This window comes from Somniosus microcephalus, chromosome 3 (assembly GCF_052327205.1).
Source record: "Somniosus microcephalus isolate GS21.2 chromosome 3, FLI_Smic_1.0, whole genome shotgun sequence".
NCBI classification, from domain to species: Eukaryota; Metazoa; Chordata; class Chondrichthyes; order Squaliformes; family Somniosidae; genus Somniosus; species Somniosus microcephalus.
In genome coordinates, this window is record NC_140989.1 from 80,308,159 (window position 1) to 80,331,004 (window position 22,846).

General features: G+C 46.4%; 1 protein-coding gene across 1 annotated transcript in view; it reads left to right on the forward strand.

Moving 5' to 3' along the window:
- nek2 (NIMA-related kinase 2) overlaps positions 1 to 22,846 on the forward strand; it is a 50,206-nt gene that overhangs the window by 20,934 nt on the left and 6,426 nt on the right. The window contains exons 5-8 of the mRNA XM_085981276.1: positions 6,178 to 6,304; positions 12,371 to 12,593; positions 14,217 to 14,271; positions 17,804 to 17,877. Of these exons, the coding sequence (XP_085837402.1) occupies positions 6,178 to 6,304; positions 12,371 to 12,593; positions 14,217 to 14,271; positions 17,804 to 17,877 (479 nt within the window). The remainder of the gene's footprint in view (positions 1 to 6,177; positions 6,305 to 12,370; positions 12,594 to 14,216; positions 14,272 to 17,803; positions 17,878 to 22,846) is intronic.

The following is a 22,846-nucleotide window of genomic DNA, read 5'->3' on the forward strand; positions in this document are numbered from 1 at the left end:
CTGGCCATCTGGTGGTGCGATCTACTGTGGTCAGGAGATGCGTAAAACCGTGGGAAGGTGGAAGTGGTCCAACCAGGTCCACGTTGACGTGGTCAAACTGTCGCTCCGGAACTGCAAAGGTGGTCAATGGAGCCCTGACGTGGCGCTGTACCTTGGACCTTTGGCAGACCCCGCAGGTGTTGGCCCAGTCACGGACATCTTTATGCATGCCCCGCCAAACGAACTTGGATGACATTAGCTTCTGAGAAGCCTTCATACCTGGGTGTGACAACCCATGTACAGTGTCAAACACCTTGCGGCGACCGGCACGATAGGACAAGGGTCCCGAACGGAGATGTCACAAAGCAGCGTGGTACCAGCCGAATGAAACCGGACGTCGCCCACTTGGAGGCTAGTGGTGTTGGTGCGGTAAGCCTGCACTTCAGGGTCTGGGACTTGGTCCGCTGCCATGAGGGCGTAGTCGATGCCCAGCTGGACTGCATGCACAGTCGCGCGGGAGAGGCGGTCTGCCACCAGGTTGTCTTTACCGGCCACGTGCTGAATATCTGTAGTAAATTCGGAGATATGTCAGCTGGCGTTGTTGCCGGGATGACCACGGTTCAGCGGTCTTGGCCATGGCGAAAGTCAGTGGCTTATGGTCGAAGAAGGCAGTGAAAGGGCGTCCTTCCAACAAGAATCGGAAATGGTGGATGGCCAGAAAAACGGCTAGTAACTCCCTGTCGAAAGTACTGTATGCCCGCTCGTTGCACCGTAATTGACGGCTGAAGAATGCCAACGGCTGCCACGTCCCGTTCACCCACTGCTCCTGTACAGCGCCGATTGCGTAATCTGACGCGTCGGTGGTGAGAGCAATGGTGGCTCCTGGAAGCGGGTGCGCCAGCATGGTCGCATTGGCCAAGGCGCTCTTAGTGTCGGTGAATGCCCGACCCATGTCAACTGTCCAGCTTACCGGATCCTTGCCAGACTTGCCCTTGAGGGCCTCGTACAGGGGCTGCATGAGCAGAGCTGCCTTAGGCACGAAACAGTGGTAAAAATTTACCATTCCGAGGAACTCCTGCAGGGCCTTGATGTTCTGCGGGCGCGGAAAGGATGTCACCGCCTCTACCTTCGCTTGCAAAGGCACTGCTCCCTCCGAGGTAATGCGATGTCCCAGGAAATCAATGTGGGGCAGACCAACTGGCAACGAGGATATCGTCTAAGTAGACGAAAAGGAACTTGAGGTCCCGCAGCACGGAGTCCATGAGGCGCTGGAAGGCTTGGGCGGCGTTCTTCAACCCAAAAGGCATCTTCAAAAATTCGAAAAGGCCGAATGGGGTGATGACTGCGGTCTTCTGAACGTCCTGCGGGTGTACCGGGACCTGGTGGTAACCTCGGACAAGATCAACCTTGGAAAACACGGTGCTTCCTGCCAAATGGGCAGAGAAATCCTGCATATGGGGGATCGGGTATCGATCAGGAGTGGTGGCGTCGTTTAGTCGCTGCATGGCCGCCATCCGCCGCCAGGTTTTGGTACTATGTGGAGAGGCGAAGACCAGGGACAATTCGATCGGCGAATAATCCCCAGGCGTTCCATCGTTGCAAACTCCGCCTTCGCGACCGCCAGCTTGCCGGGTTCGAGGCGCCAGGCCCGCGCGTGGAACGGGGGGCCGGTGGTGGTGGTGGTGGTGGTGGTGATGTGGTGTTCCACACCATGTTTCGTGGTTGTAGAGGAGAACGTAGGTCTGGTCAGGTCTGGAAATTCACCTAGCAGGCGAGCGAACTCATCCGGAGTTGGGAAAGCGCAGGAGACGGCGCGCGACATGGTGTTACTACGGTGGCAAGGAATAGTGAAACGTGGCGGCGTTGATCAGCTGCCGGTTCCGCACATCGACCAGGAGGCCGTTGGCGCACAGGAAATCCGCACCGAGAATGGCGTGTGCAACCTTGGCCGTAACACATTCCCAAACAAATCGCTGGCCGCCGAAGTACACCTGGACCCGCCGTCTGCCGATGGTCCAAATAGCGCCGCCATTAGCCGCTTCGAGGGGAAGGCCGTGCCTCCCAGCCTGTACATTAAGAGCTGACACGGGTAGGATGCTGCACTGCGCTCCGGTGTCGCAGAGGAACCGACAACCGGAGAGGGTATCCGTGATAAAGAGCAGCTTGCCTGCGTTGCCGACTGCCATCGCGGCCGCGGGGCACCCGTTCGACCCGCTCTTCATTGGACGGAGTTGTCGTCTTTTTTTTAGATGCTGCAGGGAGGGAGGCAACATCTCGCCTTCGCGCCAAATCGGGCGTGATAGAAGCACAGCCCCGCAGGCTGAGTAGCTGGGGCGGCGTCTGGGGGGGATGGGCGCCTTGTGGCAGCGCAGTACTGCTGCGTAACTGCGAATATTTTATCTGCCTCGGCAGCGAGTGCTGCGCAGTCTTCAACCTCGGACCTGGCCAAGGCCGCTTGCACCTGCTCCGGCAATTGGCTGAGGAATAACTTTCTGAAGAGAAAGCATTGCAGTTCGGAGCTGAGGAGAGTGAGCGTGTGGCTCATCAGCTCGGAAGGTTTGGAGTCCCCGATCCCGGGCATAGCGAGCAGTCGACGGGCGCGCTCTGATTTTGTGAGCCCAAAGACCTGCAGCAACCGCGCTTTGAGGGTCTCATACTTGCGGTCCGTCGGGGGGTTTTCCAGAAGACTGACGATCCGTGAGGCAGTGGAGCTATCGAGTGCGGAGACCACATAGAAGTATTGGGTCTGCTCCTCAACGATGCCTCAGGGCGAACTGGGCTTCAGCTTGGATAAACCAGGAGATCGCCTGTTGCTCCCAGAACTGCGGCAGCTTCACCGAGACAGCGTTGTTCTCCATGCTGTGTTCCTTTTGCGAATACCGTTCACAAAAGTCGGGGTCACCAATGTCGGAATGGTCAAATTCCTATCTAGAAATTGAGTTCGACACAGGCAATCAATCAAAAAGGTTTTTAATGTCAAACTAACGAGCTTAAGCAGATTGATGCAAGAGAACTATGAATACAGGTCTTAACTGGCTGGAGGCTCCACGAGGACTGCCTGGACGGTCCTGTGGATGGCGTCAGGATTTCATCACGTTCTTCCTGCGTTTAGGGTGATCACGTGATCGGCGGCATGAAGTCATTGCGTTTGCCCACGCTCTTAAAGGGCCCGCGCCCTGTACATGCAAACAGTATATACAATGGTACAGATTTAGTCTGTAGCTAACACATCGTTAAAAGGAATTATGTACACTTGTTCAGAGTCTCTCAGTGTCTCTGCCACAATAGCATGGGGTTCAGAGTGGTACTGAAAGAAAATAAAGAATTTTACGCACAGCAAGCAATGAGATAATGACTAGATTATCGGTTTTATTTATTGATGTTGGCTGAGCGATAAATATTGGGATCTTTTATGTCCACCTAATAGGGCAGACTCTGTTTAATGTCTCATCCGAAAGACAGCACCTCCGATAGTGCAGCATTCCCTGTAATGGGGTGTTGGCCTAGATTTTATGCTCCAGTCTCTGAAGTGGAACTTGAATCTACAACTTTCTGACTCCGAGGCGAGAGAGCTACCACTGTGTAGCCAATGATTTCCTTCCCTCTGTGGCTGAAGTCAAACTGATGATAGCCATTTGTTTACTCAGCACTCTGTAAAGGTAATTGCAAAATGAAGAACAACTACTGGGTAAAATCAAAGGGTGTTTTAAAACCGTACTTACGGCCTCCAGTGTCAAGATGCTGGAAAGGTACGAGGCCAGGAGGGTCATTTGGGCAATGAAGTGGGATCAGTGGGTTGTATTCATCCATAAGAACATGCAATTATGCTAATGTAATTTTTCTATTTTGAATCATGACCAAAAGTGTTCCTCTGGCCTAGTGCCAATGACTGATCAGTCCAGTGCTCTCCAACAAATTTGAAGGGTTCTGGAAAGAGTACTATATTGAGTTGTGCCTGACCCCAACAGACAATAGTAAGGACCCACTTGTATGGTCAGAGAAGCTGCTGAAATGTGCTGCATGGATATAATGCTTTAATGAACTAGTTTGATGGGAGGAAGTAAACTCTCACTACTTCACCTAATTAATGATGAGGCAGAAAAGGTATTCACCGTATTCATGCCCAAAACTGCTCTAGATGAGAAGCATTGCTGTTGGTGAACAGTAACTGATCTTGAAACATCCCTTGTTGAATGGGATTCTGTTTGAGGCAATTTTGGTTTCTACCCACAAGAAAGCCTAATGAGCTCAAACACTACTGAGGAATCTCGTCAATATCAGTTGCTGTTGAGGTGGTTCTTTTGGGTACATTGGATGCTCTGGAGACCTGTTGAGAAATTAGAAAAGAACTGGCTGATTCCACTTGGCAGAAATTTGTAGGACAAGTTGTTGCTTTATTTGATCAGAGCATCATAAAGGTTGGGGTGGGGACCCAGGTGTGTTGTTAGCATCAATTTCCATGAGGCTTTTGACCTGTTGCTTTATTCAGCCTTCACTGAAGAAGCTAGAAGTGTGAGAGTATGTGGCCAAATTTTGGATTATATCTGGGATGTGTACTCCTGTTCAAGATCCATACAAGGGTGGATGAGAGTCACTGAACATGTCTCTTGAAGGAGGAGTGAGGCAATCTTATTCAATCTCTATTGACAATGTGTTGGGTGACATTATAAAAGATGGATTATGAGGGGATATTTCTAACTTTTATCGCCAGGCGAAAAACAGGTGATAGCAACTTGGCAGCCTGTTTTGCACACCTCGATTTTCAATTGGTCATTTTGTTTTCAGTGTTTACCTTTTTTTTCCCAAATCACTTGATTCAAGTTCATTTTTATTGGTCTGAATTTTCACCTGAAAAAATTGGCAAACTTGCTAATCCCATGAAATTTCCTTGATGTTTTGAGTCTCTGGAGACTTAGTTTATTATATCCCTCTCTGCCATATGTAGAAATAGCATTTGATTTTTAAATTGAATAAAAATCACTGAAAATGAGTGCTAATTCTAAAATGTTTAAAACAGCTTGCAATCTAATCGCGTTAAGACAAATACAATTTTATAGATAATTTCTAAACTTCTGTTAAAAAAATAAATTTTAATGGGGTCAAGTTTCCACTTGTTTCCCTGGTAATATCAGCGCAATCTCGGCAGAATCGGCCAAACCAGCGCAAAAGACCGGGGAATTTTAAACGTAAGTGATTTATGCCCAAAACCACTTGCGCTGGTTCAAGATTGCCCAGATCAGGCTCCGCCCACAAAACAGGCCACACCTCCAGTTGAAATTGTGAGATTCTGCCAATTTGCGCTGGTTTGGGAAGGTTCTTCAAATTGTGCTTATTTTCTTAGGAACACTTGCATTAGTAGGCATGTTTTTAAAAGTTCTTTCATATTTAAAAAAATGTAATTTACTAAAACTGACTAGTGTACACCACTGAAGCTATTAAATGGTTCATTATAGATTTTCAAAGTCATTTTCAGTGATTTTTTAAATCGGGTTGCGCACAGGTGGAGGATTGGACACCCTTATTAAAAATGCTTATTTTTGGTGATAAACCCATTTTTAGCTGTATTATTAAAACTACACCAGGTTACCACTCTTAACTACATCAAGGAATTCTTTACAATTGGAGGGGTGGGGGCAGGACATAATTACTTTCTATCACTCTGCCCGATTGCGCTCGTTCATGGAAGATTTTAAGTTTCTGATTATGTAGATGAATCTTAGTGAAAACTTGAAATGTGACCTAACAAGCGCATTTTTTTGCGCAATGTTCCAGTTGCGCCCCAGACTGAAGCTCTCCCCCAGTGTGTATCACAGCTGTTGGATTGTATGAATACATGCCGTGGGTGTCGAGTGGAGCTGTTAATGTGTGGGGTAATGACATCTAGTGGCCGTACTCTGGTACTGAAGACGCACAACCGAAAGATGGTTAGGGGTAAAGTTCAAATCTATGTATAGCATTTCTTCAGCTTGCACATATCGATGAGTGGATAATTTTGGAACTAGAAAGCCTTGATCTGCCTAGATTCTGAATTGCATCTCTTTTTCAAGCTTTTACTTGCTATCAAATGACACTCTATGCTGCTGTAATATCCAGTTTAAGCTTATACCAACCATGTTTGTATCGGTATTATAACATATACAAAATATACAGATCTTTTGCAGAAGAATAGTTGATTCAATTTATAATTTTATTTTAAAGCCCACCTTTCACTGCATATAATCAGAAGGAATTAGCAGAGAAAATAAGAGAGGGCAAGTTTAGACGAATCCCTTATCGCTATTCCGATGAACTGCATGAACTCCTTGGCAGGATGTTAAACCTCAAGGTTAGTATCAGTTTGTTTGTCCTATGTAGTTTTTATGAATCGTTTTATTTTCTTTTTATCCTTCCTGCTCTCCATACTATTTCTCTCTCCATCTTCTGTACCATTTGCTACCCTGTATTGGCCACAAAAGCTGCAGACTCTATCCCAACAACACCCTGCCCCCCCCCCCCCCCCCCAAAAAGTGAACTAACCTAAATTGAATATTAGTTGTACACAGAAAACTCATTGCATAAGTTTGCTTAATTTGCTATCACTTTGAAATCTGCAATTGTACCCAGTATTGTGTGCAGTTTTGGTCTCCTTACCTAAGAAAGGATATACTTGGCATAGAGGGAGTGCAGCGAAGGTTCACCAAACTGATCCCTGGGATGGCAGGACTGCCGTATGAGGAGAGATTGGGTCGACTAGGCCTGTATTCACTAGAGTTTAGAAGAATGAGAGGAGATCTCATTGAAACGTATAAAATTCTGACAGGGCTAGACAGACTGGATGCAGGGAGGATGTTTCCCCTGGCTGGGGGATCTAGAACGAGGGGTCACAGTCTCAGGTTACGGGGTAGGACATTTAGGACAGATGAGGAGAAATTTCTTCACTCAGAAGGTGGTGAACGTGTGGAATTCTCTACCACAGAAGGCTGTGGAGGCCAAGTCACTGAATATATTTAAGAAGGAGATAGATAGATTTCTAGACATAAAAGGCATCAAGGGGTATGGGGAGAGAGTGGGAATATGGTATTGAGATAGAGGATCAGCCATGATCATGTTGAATGGCTGGAAGGGCCGAATGGCCTATTCCTGCTCCTATTTTTCTATGTTTCTATTGGAACCACTATATTAACTTCTCGTACCTGCTAGGAAATATCAGTCGATTCTATGGCATGACCATCTATTACAAATTCTCAGGTTATAGATTACATATTCTCTCTGGTTCAGTGTTACCAGTCACATAGAAACATAGAAGATAGGAGCAGGAGTAGGCCATTCGGCCCCTCGAGCCTGCTCCACCATTCAATGAGATCATGGCTGATCGTCCAAACTCAGTACCCTGCCCCTGCCTTCTCCCCATATCCCTTGATCCCTTTAACCTTAAGAAATATATCTAACTCCTTCTTGAATATATTTAATGAATTGGCCTCAACTGCCTTTTGTGGTAGAGAATTCAACAGGTTCACCACTCTCTGGGTGAAGAAATTCCTCCTCATCTCTGTCCTAAATGGGTTACCCCTTATCTTTAGACTGTGACCCCTGGTTCTGGACTCCCCTGCCATCGGGAACATCCTGCATCTAGTCTGTCTAGTCCTGTTAGAATTTTATAAGTTTCAATGAGATCCCCTCTCATTCTTCTAAACTCCAGCGAGTATAAGCCCAATCGACCCAATCTCTCCTCATACGTCATTCCTGCCATCCCAGGTATCAGTCTGGTGAATCTTCGCTGCACTCCCTCCATGACAAGAACATCCTTCCTCATATAAGGCGACCAAAACTGCACACAATACCCGGTGTGGTCTCACCAAGGGCCTGTACAACTGCAGCAAGACATCCTTGTTCCTGTACTCGAATCCTCTAGCTACGAAGGCCAACATACTATTTGCCTCCTTAACCGCCTGCTGCACCTGTGTGCTTACCTTCAGCGACTGGTGCACAAGGAAACCCAGGTCTCATTGCACTTCCCCTTCTCCCAATCTATTGCCGTTCAGATAATAATCTGCCTTCCTGTTTTTGTCACCAAAGTGGATAGCCTCGCATTTATCCACATTATACTGCATCTGCCATACATCTGCCCAATCACCCAACCTGTCCAAATCATACTGGAGTTTCTCTGCATCCTCCTCACAGCACACACGCCCGCCCAGCTTTGTATCGTCTGCAAACTTGGAGATATTACATCTAGTTCCCTCGTCTAGATCGTTAATATATATTGTGAATAGCTGGGGTCCTAGCACCGATCCCTGCGGTACCCCACTAGTCACTGCCTGCCACTCGGAAAAAGACCCGTTTATTCCAACTCTTTGCTTCCTGTCTGCCAGCCAGTTCTCTATCCAAGTCAGTACATTGCCCCCAATCCTATGCGCTTTAACTTTGCGTGCTAATCTCAAATGCGGGACCTTATCGAAAGCCTTCTGAAAGTCCAAATACACCACATCCACTGGTTCTCCCTTATCTATTCTACCAGTTACATCCTCAAAAAATTCCAGTAGATTAGTCAAGCACGATTTACCTTTTGTAAATCCATGTTGACTTTGTCCGATCCTGTCACTGTTTTCCAAGTGCTCTGCTATTCCATCTTTTATAATGGACTCTAGCATTTTCCCCACTACCGATGTCAGGCTTACCTGTCTATAATTCCCTGTTTTCTCTCTACCACCTTTTTTGAATAGTGGGGTAACATTAGCTACCCTCCAATCCATGGGAAATGTTCCAGAATCTATAGAATTTTTGAAGATGACCAGCAATGCATCTACTATTTCTAGGGCCACTTCCTTAAGTACCCTAGGATGTAGATTATCAGGCCCTGGGGATTTATCGGCCTTCAATCCCATCAATTTCCCTAACGCCATTTCCCTACAAATACTGATTTCTTTCAGTTCCTCCCTCTCATTAGACCCTATGTTCCCCGACATCTCTGGGAGGTTATTTGTGTCCTCCTTTGTGAAGACAGAACCAAAGTATGTATTTAATTGGTCTGCCATTTCTTTGTTCCCCATTATAAATTCCCCTGATTCTGACTGCAAGGGACCTACGCTTGACTTCACCAATCTTTTTCTCTTTACATATCTATAGCAGCTTTTACAGTCAGTTTTTATGTTCCCTGCAAGCTTACTCTCATACTCTATTTTCCCCCTCTTAATTAATCCCTTTGTCCTCCTTTGCTGCATCCTAAACTGCTCCCAATCCTCAGGTTTGCTGCTTTTTCTGGCCAATTTATATGTCCTCTCCTTGGATCTTATGCTATCCTTATTTTCACTCTTACAAGTTTAGCCCCATGTCTCTCATGATTGAGTGCACCTTTTACTGCCCAATATCTATTAAACAATAGCATGAATTGGGGATCCTAGCATAGAATCCTTGCTCCATATATCTGCTACTGAAATCTCGCATGTGCTAACATGTGTGTTCTCCTTTCTTTATGGAAGATGGTCTGAAAGGCATTCCGGCAAGGGTAGATGCAGTTGCAAACCACCAAACTGGCTTATTTCATATAAAATACACTTAAGTTTTCTGTCCATTTTGTACCACTCCTTGTTTCTGTGGAAAACCATAAAGCTGCAACTACTGATATTCTAGGTGAATTGTCTCAAAGCTATAGGAACTTGTATAAATGACAGGTTTTATTGGCACCTTTTAGGTAGCTATCTAACACTTGCTGCATTTAACATTTTCAAGAACAATTCTAAATGAATAAAATTCAGTTCAGGTCATACAAGTATAACCCAGTATGTTCGTTCTTCTGCTTAGGCAGTCCCTCGGAACTGAGGATGACTTGTTTCCACATTAAAAATGAGTTCGCAGGTGACTAATGAGTCCAATGCGGGACCTACAGTCTCTGTCACAGATGGGGCAGACGGTAGTTGAAGGGGTGGGTGGGTGGGGCGCTTGGATTGACATGCGCTGCCTGCGCTTGGCTTCCGCTTGCTCCCGGCGAAGAGACTCTAGGTGTTCGGCGTCTTCCTGGATGCTTCTCCTCCACTTTGTGTGGTCTTGGGCCAGGGATTCCCAGGTGTCGGTGGGGATGTTACACTTTTTCAAGGAGGCTTTGAGGGTGTCCTTGAAGCGTTTCCTCTGCCCACCTGGGGCTCTCTTGCCGTGCCGGAGCTCCGAGTAGAGCGCTTGTTTTGGGAGCCTCGTATCAGGCATGCGGACAATGTGACCCGTCCATCGGAGCTGATTGCGCGTGGTCAAAGCTTCGATGCTGTGGATGTTGGCCTGAGCAAGAACACTGACGTTGGTGCGCCTATCCTGCCAATGGATTTGCAGGATCTTGCGGAAGCAGTGTTGGTGGTACCTCTCCAGTGCTTTGAGGTGCCTGCTGTACATGGTCCATGTCTCTGAGGCATACAGCAGGGCGGGTATGACTGCTGCTCTGTAGACCATGAGCTTAGTGCCGGGTTTGAGGTCCTGGTCTTCAAACACTCTTCCTCAGGCGACCGAAGGCTGCACTGGCACATTGAAGGCAGTGTTGGACTTCGTCGTCGACGTCTGCCCTTGTTGACAGTGGGCTCCCGAGGTATGGAAAGTGGTCTACGTTGTCAAAGGCCTTGTGGCTTTTGATAATCGGGGGGCAGTACTGTGTGGCGGGGGCAGGTTGGTAGAGGACCTTTGTCTTACGGATGTTTAGTGTAAGGCCCATGCTCTCGTACGCTTCGGTGAAGGTGTTGATGATGGTTTGGAGTTCAACCTCCGAGTGAGCGCAGACGCAAGCGTCGTCTGCATACTGTAATTCGACAACAGAGGAAGGGACGACCTTGGATCTGGACTGGAGGCGACGGCGGTTGAACAGTTTCCCGTTTGTTCTGTAAGTTAGCTCCACTCCAGTGGGGAGCTTACGGAGGGCGAGATGGAGCATTGCAGCAAGGAAGATCGAGAAGAGCGTTGGTGTGATGACACAACCTTGTTTGACCCCGGTTCATACGTGAATTGGGTCTGTGGTGGAATCGTTGGTCAGGATCTCGGCTTGCATGTCGTAGTGAAGCAGGCGGAGGATGGTGACAAACTTTTAAGGGCAGACGAATTTGAGGAGGACACTCCATAATCCCTCACGATTGACCATGTCGAAGGCCTTTGTGAGATCAAAGAAGGCCATGTACGGCGGTTGGTGCTGTTCCCTGCATTTCTTTTGTAATTGACGTGCGGTGAAGATCATGTCCATTGTGCCCGTTAGTGGGCGGAATCCGCATTGTGACTCTGGGAGGAGCTCTTTGGCCACTGGGAGAAGGCGATTGAGGAGGATTCTTGCAATGACTTTCCCCGTAGCAGACAGCAGGGAAACTCCCCTGTAATTACCGCAATTGGACTTGTCCCCTTTCTTGAAGATGGTCACAATTACGGCATCCCTGAGATCCCCTGGCATGCTCTCCTCCTTCCAGATAAGAGAAATTAGTTCATGAATTCGCACCAGTAGTGCTTCTCCGCCATGCTTTAGTGCCTCGGTGGGGATTCCATCTGCTCCTGAGGCCTTGTTGTTCAGTTGTCGGATGGCCTTTTCAACCTCCTGCTGGGCTGGGGTTGTGTTGAGATGGTGGTGGGTATCGTGCTGTGGGATGGAGTTGAGGACACTCGTGTCGAAGACAGAGTCGCAGTTGGTGAATACACCATTACACTTTTGGTGAATACACACGTTATCGCCACACCAATCCATTCAGTTGGATTTTTAAAAATATACGTTTGCTCTTGGGATGTGGGGTGGACACTAGCAAGGCAGTACTTTTTGCCCATCCCTAGCCTCCCTGAGGGTATTTAGAATCAACCACATAGTCGGGGACTGGAATTGTGTTCATGCCAGACAGGGTCTCTTCCCTGAAGGACATTAGTGAACTGGTTAGTTTTTACGACAAGCCAGCAGTTTTCATGGTCATTTTATCTGTGACCAGCCCACAAATTACCAGACCTGTTGAATTCTATTTCCTAACTTACCACGGTGGGATTTGAACTCTGGGTTGCTATTACCGTACCATAATCATAATCAATGTTATGAGCTGGTATTGAGGGATCTCAAGCACTGAACTAAGCAAACACTAGGTCTGAGTCCCCAAACTGACTGGCGGTTGTTGCTTAAAGAAGGAACGGCTAATGCGATAAAGCAACTTTTAAGGAACATGATAAAGTCTACTTGCAAAATACAACTGTGTTGATTCCATCAACCTGTGCTGTTTTGGGTTTCTACTCCTGGATCCACCCAATATGAAAAATCAGTACTGCTGTACACTGCTTAAATGAAGTGAAATTTTCCAGTGGTGGTGGGATAAGGGGGCAGGGGAAGTCAGACACACCAAAATGATTCATTTGTTTTTATATAGTTGACTTGTGGTTTATTCTTTCAGTGTAACTATGATTGTCTTTTATATACCAGGATTATCTGAGGCCTTCTGTGGATGAACTAATGCAGCATCTCTTGATTGCTAATTTGGTGGCTGAAGAGCAGCGAAAAATATCAGCTGAAAGACGAGGGAGAAGATCTCTGGAGAATGAACATCTCCACGACAGTGACCCACTGGTGACTGAGCTGAAACTTAAAGAGGAACAGCTTCATAACAGGGAGAAGGCCTTGAAAGAAAGAGAAGAGCTTCTCGAACGTAATTATACTTGTTTGATTTTTATTTTATTTATTTATAGCATACTAGAACAAAATGGAAGGGTCTATGTTCCTATTGTATTTTATCATAGAATCATAGAAATTTACAGGCGGAAGGAGGCCATTTCGGCCCATCGTGTCTGCGCTGGTCGACAGAGGTATCTAGCCTAATCCTACTTTCCAGCTCTTGGTCCATAGCCCTGTAGGTTACGGCACTTCAAGTGCACATCCAAGTACTTTTTAAATGTGGTGAGTGTTCCTGCCTCTACCATCCTTTCAGGTAGTGAGTTCCAGACCCCAACAACCCTCTGGGTGAAGAAATTTCCCCTCAAACCTTCTACCAATTACTTTAAATCTATGCCCCCTGGTTGTTGACCCCTCTGCTAAGGGAAATAGGTCCTTCATGTCCACTCTATCTTGGCCCCTCATAATTTTATACACCTCCAATAAGATCTCCCCTTAGCCTCCTCTGTTCCAAAGAAAACATACCCAGCCTATCCAATCTTTCCTCGTAGCTTAAATTCTCCAGTTCAGGCAACATCCTCGTAAATCTCCTCTGTACCCTCTCTCGTGCAATCGTATCTTTCCTGTAATGTGGTGACCAGAACTGCGTGCAGTACTCTAGCTGTGGCCTAACTAATGTTTTATACAGTTCAAGCATAACATGGGTTTGAAGCCCGCCTCTCGCAATTGGTGAATTCAAATACTTCACAGAAAAGCAACTTTATTTGGGGTTTCAGTTCTTTGGGTTTTCTTCCTCTATTAGTTGTTATGGGGATATGAATTAGATCAGCAGCTGGTTGAAAGTGCATATACGGGAAACTTTTTTATCCGGCACCGACGGGACCGGCGTGCTGCTGGTTGATCAAAAAGTCCGGATTACAGAGAGGTATACTTACTAAGGTACGAGAGCCCCATACACGGCCACATATCCAGGCATCCCTGTTGCATGGCAACAGGTGCAGGAACCCCGTTTACACGGCCACAGATCCAGGAACCCCGGTTACACGGCCACTAATATGAAGTAAAACTTATCTGAACCTACTCCTGAATTTTGCCGGTTAAGAGAGATTTCCAGTTATTTAGGTGCCGGTAAAAGGAGAGTTTCCTATAATACTATAAATTAGTTACCTAGGTTGATTGCAAGTAAAGTAAATTGATCTGCATGTCATGGTTTTTTTTTTGTTGAGGTAGGATATCGTGAACACAGGTCACAGAATGTGTTTCAATCTAAAACCATTCCAATATATTATGCATATACTTTTTCCTATTTCCATAGCATCAGCTTCTAGCTGACTAAGTTCTACCTATTGCCTTGGTTTCCTAGCTTATTGTGTCTGTCACAAAATTGAAATTGTATTCAGTTGCATTATAGGAAAAGGAAGCGTTGTTGAGATTGTAATACATGAGCATTATGTTTATTGAGAAGGAAACTTTGAACTTCCCACCACTGAAGGTTTGATCTGTGCAAAACTTTGTGCAACAAACTGTTTACATGACCGTTTATCAGTTTACTACACTGTATGCAAAAAGTCAATTTTGAATCCATTATATTGTAAAAAAAAATGTATGTGGAACCTGTACTGGTACTGTTAACATTGCTTTCTATTTAATTTTTCTTCAGAACGTGAGCGGGAGCTTTGCATTCGAGAGAGACTAGCAGAGGAAAAGTTTTCTAGGTAACAGCCCAGCTTAGTACTATCTTCTTTTGGTTAAGGGAGGTGAGGCAGCAGACTTGTACAGTAACATCTATCTAAATTCAATTCTAAATCAATGGCTATTTTCCTATATAATGATTAAAGTTTACCAACAATATATTAATGATTCCGATATGAACCTATTTGGAAAACAACTGTCAGTCACCATTACTTGAAATTAATTTAAGACTGATTCTTTACAAGTTTTGCTGCATGTTTAATCTTCTCACGAGAAAATTGTAGATTACATACCTTTTAAGTTGATCTAGCATTTGTGCATTTTCACTTAGTTTGCAACCTAATAACTTTTTCATAAATTTGAGTACAGTACTATTTTGATGGGACTTCAACGTACAGTTGTCGGCAGCAGCTACCTCCCATCATTGAGAAATAGTTGCCTTTTTTATTCTCCCACCCTTGTAGGTTATCCATGTTACAGTTTTTTCTGACAGCTGGAGTGTACAGTATTCTATTTCTGGGCCTCTGCCAAAGCTGTTACTTTGCCCATGCTAATCTTGCTCCTCTAATTTCCCCCCCCCCCCCCCCCCCCCCAAACTCCTCCACCCTGTATGAATACCATTATTGGAGCACTTTTTGTTTAAATGATCTTGGAAAAGTTGTTGTCTCCTTCCTGGAATAGCACTGGTAAAAGCTACAGTAGGTAGAGTAATTTTAGTTCTGCTGGGGATGATAATTTCTAGTAATATCTGTAAGTCTTCATGTTTAAAACCAATTTTCTCATTAGCATTTTAAAAATAAATGCTATTTCACCAAAAATTATGAAATGAAAGTGTTATATAAAAATAAGGTTGGAATGTAGGACACTAAATTGCATCTGCATTTCCTGGTCCAATTAATTCCTCTAACCCTGCTTCACCTGAAGAATACATTTGGTCTAGACTCCCCATGTGCAACACCACGGGAGACAGATTACTGATTCAAATGTTTCTGAATTTTACTCAGTTTATATTTAATATGTAAAGCTCCCATAATACATCTAGTATGGCTGATGGAGGTCTGGACCAGTAAAGTAACAGATGTAATGGAGGTGAATGGGGTGACTAATGAAACTAAGGCCCCACTCAACACGTGTCCATGTCTTTTCAGCCCCCACTGACCATTCAGCTACTGGAAGGAGTGTGTTTGCTCATTATGTGCCTCGAACTCAAGTCGAACTCCTTTATATAAAAATTAAAAAAAAAAATTTTGCCTGCTCCTTGAATACAGCAGGCACAATGTCATGTGCCGCCATCTGTGCGCATGCTGACTTTGAAGTCTTGCTTGTGATTTGCATGCAACAGAAATGTAATGGCTTCCAGAGGACACTATCTTGTAAACCAGATAGTCAGTAGAGTCTTGCTGACATCTCGTCTGGTTTTTTTGTTCCGGAGTGAACTGTTAATAAAAAGTATGGATGAAGGTTTTGCTGAGAAGATTGAGAGTACTAAAGGTGCAAAACAGAAGTGTCAAAACTTTTTTATTGTACAGATAATATTCACCAGGTATAGTATGAACAAATAGTGTGTTCTCCGACTCCTCCATGTTGCCGATGCCCAGTACTTCATACCTGCTTCTGATGTATTACACATAATAATGCAAGTCTGAGATGGCAAAACCTAGGAGGTGGGATTTCACCATCTGTGATTTGTAGTCTTTTTTTTTTATTATTGCAGTGTTTGCCCTGCTAGATAAATGAGTAAATCTGTAGGAAATTAGGCCCAGAGTGCAGTCCAATGTACTGTGTATCCTGACACAGAAACGGGAATGTTCACCGCACCAGTTAGCTTGTCAATTTAAAGAGCACATGATACCCTTTCTGCTCCCAAATTCTTACTATATATATTATGTTACACACACACCTGACAATGTGGAAAATTACCCAGGTATGCCCTGTCCACAAAAAGCAGGACAAATCCAATCTGGCCAATTACCGCCCCATCCGTCTACTCTCAATTATCAGCAAAGTGATGGAAGGTGTCGTTGACAGTGCTATCAAGCAGCACTTACTCACCAATAACCTGCTCACCGATGCTCAGTTTGGGTTCCGCCACTCTGCTCGACTTCAGCACAGCCTTGGTCCAAACATGGACAGAAGAGCTGAATTCCAGAGGTGAGAGTGACTGTCCTTGATATTAAGGCAGCATTTGACAGAATGGCATCAAGGAGTATCATGGAGACCTAGTAAAATTGAAGTTCATGAGAATCCAGAAGAAAACTCTCCACTGGCTGGAGTCGTACCTAGCACAAAGGAAGGTGGTTGTTGGAGGCCATTCATCTCTGCTCCAGGACATCGCTGCAGGAGTTCCTCTGGTCTTAGGCCCAACCATCTTCAGCTGCTTCATCAATGACCTTCCCTCCATCGTACATACTGTGGCTGCAAGAGCAGGTCAGAGGCTGGGTATTCTGCCACAAGTTTCTCACCTCCTGACTTCCCAAAGCCTTTCCACCATCTACAAGGCACAAGTAAGGAGTGTGATTGAATACTCTCCCCTTGCCTGGATGAATGTAGCTCCAACAACACTCAAGCTTGACACCATCCAGGACAAAGCAACCTGCTTGATTGGCACCCCATCCACCACCATAAACATTCACTCCACCACCACCAGCGTTCGTGGCTGCAGTGTGTACCATCTACAAGATGCACTGCAGCAACTTGCCAAGGCTTCTTCGACAGTACCTCCCAAACCTGCGACCTCTGCCACCTAGAAGGACAAGGGCAGCAGGCGCATGGGAACACCACCACCGCCATGGTCAATAAATGCTGGCCATGCCAGTGATGCCCACATCCCATGAACGAATTTTTTTTTTAAAAACACACATCACCAACACTAATTATAATTAGTATATATACAATTTTTTAAAAAGTAGAATCTAAGCTATTATTTTTAGTCAAATTTTATTTCAGAATCAGAAGGCCATTCGAATTAGTTCTCAAAGCACAAATAAAGATTTAAATGCTTTTGTTTTAACAAAATCTCATCAAAACTTTTTTTTTGGAATTGTGTAATTTGGGATTGGAAGCTGAACTCTTAACAGCAGTTGTTCACAGAATCACAGAAACCCCACAGTGCAGATAGAGGTCATTTCAGCCCATCGAGCCTGCACCGACACATATCCCACCCGATCACTGCAACCCCTACACAACACATATCCCACCCTATCCCTGTAACCCCCCTAACACTAAGGGTCAATTTATCATAGCCAATCAACCTAACCCGCACATCTTTGGACTGTGGGAGGAAACCGGAGCACCCGGAGAAAACCCACGCAAACACGGGGAGAATGTGCAAACTCCACACAGACAGTCGCCCAAGTTATTGGAACTTTGGCACCAGTTAGCTACTAATGGAGTTTCATTTTCTTTTTTTCTCGTTTCTTCCTACCCTCTGTCATTTCCTTGGTCATCTCCAAGTTTGTTTTATTAAATAATGTTTCTGTTTAAGCTGAATGAGATCTTTACTATTCAGTTGCTATTGGTAAAACAAAGCATACAATTTTTATCTTTTCTGAACAGGGCAGAGAGCTTAATAAAGAACTGCACCTTGATGAAGGAACAGCAAATACTGAAGACAGCAGTCCATAGATTAGGTATGTGATATTGGCAAAACACCTGGCACTCCTACCTGTTTAGCCCTTAAATGATTACTACTAATGGTGGATGAATCTGGTATTTTAATTGTTAATGAAATGTCTGAATTTCTGATTTTTCTGATGAGTTTTTTGTTTATTTATCTTGGATATACATATACTAGAGGACCCCATTTTTACTTTTCCCATGATCTGTTACACCAAATAGTAGGTTTGTCAAAACAAATAATCAAATCTAGTGTTTGAATCCATCAGATTCCATGTTTTGATTTGTACTTTTGTTGATTGTACTGCTGCAAACTAAGAGTTCAGTATCCTCAACAACAGGAGGATGATGGTATGTGGGCATGCAACTGCTTGTTCATGACTTGGTCAACCTTGACTGAGACTGACTATAGATTGTTTAAGGAACTGTGGAATACAAAACTAACTTCACAAATAAGAATGATGCAGTAATTGAAGTGATTTTCTCAAGTGGAGTAAACATGCTTTTTATATTACAAACAGATTAATTACTATGTATGTGTAATAAAGACATTTGCAAGCTCTGGCACTTAAAATTTCCAGTAGGCATGTGATTAACCTCTCCGAAGTGAGGATTACATCTTGAAAATTACTTTGTGGAGTAAACTGAACTTGCTGCACTGCTTCTCCAAAAGACATTGGCCCTGATTTTTAGCTAACCCTGCCTGGCGGAAACTGGGCAGGTGAGCAGGACACCCACAGGAAGGAAGCAGGGTACTACTTTAAATGTGTAGATCCGGTCCGATGATGTCATCAGGACCCAATCTGCAATTTTAGTTGAAGGCCTGTGCAGGGGGGTGGAGGGAGTGAAGGCTCCCTTGTCAGACAAACTGTTTGGGTCAGAAGAGCCCCAGAAAGTAAGTTTAAAAGTTTTATTTTAAGTTTCCTTGTGACTCAGGAGTGCACCTCCAGGTCTCGTGAAGCTATCCTGTCCCAATCTCTGCCACAGGCGGCTACCCCCGTCCCAATCTCTGCCAGAGGCATTTACTCCACCCCCTCCCCCGCTTCCCATTCCTGCCACAGGCTTCTCCTTTCCCACCCCCTCCCCCACCCGAGCATTATCGAACAAACTTTGACACCGAGCCACAGAGATTAGGACAGGTTGGCCAAAGGTTGGTTTTAAGGAGTGTCTTAAAGGAGGAGAGGGGTTTAGGGAAGGAATTTCAGAACTTGAGGGCTAGGCAGCTGAAGGCACCAGTGGTGGGGCAGTTGAAATCGGGGATGCATATTTGGCCAGAATTGGAGGAGTGCAAATATCTCTGAGGATTGTAGGGCTGGAGGTTATTACAGAGATAGGGAGGGGTGAGGCCATGGAAGGATTTAAACACAAGGATGAGAATTTTTAATTTGAGGTGTTGCCAGACCAGGAGCCAATGTAGCTCAGCGCGCAGAGGTGATGGATGAACTAAACCTGGTGCGAGAGTTTTGAATGAGCTGAAGTTTACGGAGTGTGAAAGGTGGGAGGCCATTTCATGGAACTACTTTTGCATATAAGCTCTGGAAATATATAATGGGTTCATCTGTTACTTGTGACTTTGACTCCTGAATTGCCATCACAAATAGGTTTATAGATTGTATCCTACAGCTGCTTGCTTTGTTTTTCTAATGCACTTTTAGGTAAGTAACTTGGGCCAGAAATTAGGATCGGGTGCTTGCCACGCGTGCAAGCCCCCGATGTGCACTCACCCTGCGCGCCGACATCTGAAGCCCGGGCCTGCTTGCATTTCCTGTCACTGGCCCGGTTCAGCTGTCGGCGCGATGTGCTTGCCTGATCCAGCGGCGTAGTTAGTGCGATGTGCCGGCTGGGATCAGGTGAGCACTCTGCAGCCAATCAGGGGAGGGGAAACTCATTCATGAGTTTGATAGTAAAGACTGTCAAACTCCTGAAAAGTACGGGCGCCCAAAAGACTAGTTTAACTTTAATTAAAATTTTTAAAAACATCCCAATAATTAAATAAGCTATAAATAACTTTAAAAAACTATTTAAAACAATTAATAAAATTTTTGAAAAAAATCACTTTTTATGAAATCTGGTCTAAAAATAAACTTACCTTACTGTAAAGTCCTTATAAACAATGAAGCTGTGGAAAAAATGTAATAATTTTAAATAATAGACCACTTACCTTCAAGAATCCACTCCTTACGCCTCCTTTTTTCATTTCTAAAAAGTTCAGGCCCTTGCACACGCGCAAACCTGTCAAAAAGAAGGAAGTTCAACGCGTGCGCGCAGAGTCCTGTGCGCACGCGTTGGACCTCTTAACCCCTTGGTTCGATGGAGAGGAAATGCCGGTTTCCCGCGCATGCGCTGTGCATGCTGAAATCCGGCACTTCCAACGGGCCCACGCGTGAGTACACCGTCCGTACTCGCGTTGGGACCGGAATTACTGGCCCAATGTTAAATGGAGATTAAACTGCATAAAGTGGTGGTGTCACTAATGCTACTAGGGTAGATTTTCAACTTGCCGCCTGTGGTAAACCACTTTTATCGTTCACTATCGTTACACTATAGTTATCACTGTTGTATTGTTATCACTGTTCTCACTGTTGTATCACTATACGAGGTCATCTCTTGTCGCGCTGTTATACCTGGGCTGACCACCTCCGACTCCGCCCATGGCTCCACCTACCTGCCCAGGTATAAAGGTAGTCGACTGGCTGGTATTCCTCCTTGTTGGACCCGATCACCCACGAGGGTGGGCTCTGTTATTTAGTCAATAAAAACCTTTAGTTACGTTCCTAACTCGTCGCTTTTTATTGGACGAATTGATAGGTATATCAATTTTATTGACTAAATTTTAAAGATGTCTACTACTGGCCAGCCAGAAGCCCTCCCAGAAGCACAGCCACAGCAGCTTTCAGACACCGGGCTACACCAGCCGGCTTGGCTGCAAGCCCTCAAACCACCGTACCTGGATCTAAACCCACAGGCAGCAAACTCAGCCCTCAACTTCAAACACTGGCTGGACTGCTTCGAATCCTACCTGGAAGAATCCGGCGTCCCTCAGAGATCCAAACTAAGAGTTCTGAACGCCCAAGCGAGCCCGAGAGTATACGAACTCATCCAGGACACGACTACATACGAGGCCGCTATCAACCTACTGAAACAGCAGTACCGGAGCCCGGTAAATTACATGTACACCAGGCACCTCCTAAGATCCCGCCCGCAACAGCCAGCAGAGTCTGTAGCTGAATTTTTACGGGGCGACGGCTGTTGAAAATACGGAAGATAATATCCGCGATGCCTTTGTGAAAGGCCTACGGTCCGACTACTCACGGCAAAGACTGCTTGAAGCTAAAGACCTCGACCTGGACAAAGCTGAAGCCCTCGCTCTCTCCCTAGAGGTGGCCCATCAGGACCAGGAGGCGTTTTCCAGGTACTGCTCGCGACCCTGGGACTCGGGCCCGACCCCTACCGCAATACCCTTCGCAGCGCCGCCCCCGGGACCTACCTCCGCGTCGGCGTCCCGGGACCGCCACCCCCGGTACCGGCTCCGACATTGGGCACCCGCGATCGGGCCGCCGGCTGCTTCTTTTGCGGCCAGGAGAAGCACCCGAGGTCGCGCTGCCCAGCCAGGAACTCTACCTGCTCAACCTGCAGGAAGAAAGGCCACTTCTCTAAGGCCTGCAGGAGCGGATCTTCAGAGGCCAGCAGTGCCTCATGCGAACTGTGGGGGCGGCCATCTTCTTTCAAGGCAACTGAGGCCAGCATCCCCACACGTGAGTCATGGGGGCGGCCATCTTTGATCAAGGCAACCGACCCCAATAGTGCCTCATGTGAGTTATGGGGGCAGCCATCTTCTCCGCCATTTTGTCCTACCTCGTGGGAGACGCCATTTTACCCACCACGCCCGACTGCCACCGGGCCTCCGGACCCGACGACCGCCTCGCCCGCAGACGACAACAACTCGCTTACCTACACACTAGCCTCCGTCACTCTGGATCAAGCCCGCCCGCACCACCTGTCCAAGTCGATGATGGACATCAAAGTAAACGGCCACGCCACGACCTGCCTGTTCGACAGCGGAAGCACGGAGAGCTTCATCCACCCAGACACGGTGAGCCACTACTCCCTCCCTGTCCTGCCAACGCGCAACCGAATCTCGATGGCATCGAGGTCCCACGCCACGGACATCAGTGGCTACTGTGTTGTGACCTTGTCGGTTAAGGGTACGGAGTATAAAAATTTTAAACTCCTCGTCCTCCCCCAGCTCTGCGCTGCCGTCCTACTAGGGCTGGACTTCCAATCCCACCTCCAGTGTAACCCTAGCATACGGTGGACCCCTCCCCCCCACTCACAGTCGACAACCAGCGAATGTTAAACCGCCCACCGCGTAACACCTGCAGCCTATCCACCCTCAAGGTGCCGCCACCTTCCCTGTTCGCTAACCTCACCCCCGACTGCAAACCCGTCGCTACCAAGAGCAGGTGGTACAGCGCTGGGGACAGAGCCTTCATTAGCTCTGAGGTGCAGCGCCTCCTGAAAGAGGGCATTATCGAGGGGAGCAACAGCCCCTGGCGTGCCCAGGTCGTGGTCGTTAAGACCGGCGATAAAAATCGCCTGGTCATCGACTACAGCCAGACCATAAACAGATACACCCAGCTGGACGCATACCCCCTTCCCCGCATATCTGACATGGTCAATCAGATTGCACAATACCGCGTATTCTCGACCATCGACCTTAAGTCGGCCTACCACCAACTCCCTATCCACCCCGAGGACCGCCAGTACACCGCCTTCGAGGCGAATGGGCGCCTATACCACTTCCTTAGGGTCCCCTTCGGTGTCACCAACGGGGTCTCGGTCTTCCAAAGGGAGATGGACCGGATGGTTGACCAGAACGGACTGCAGGCCACATTCCCCTATCTAGATAACGTCACCATCTGCGGCCGCGACCGGCAGGACCATGACGTGAATCTGGAGAAATTCCTCCGTACGGCCCAACGG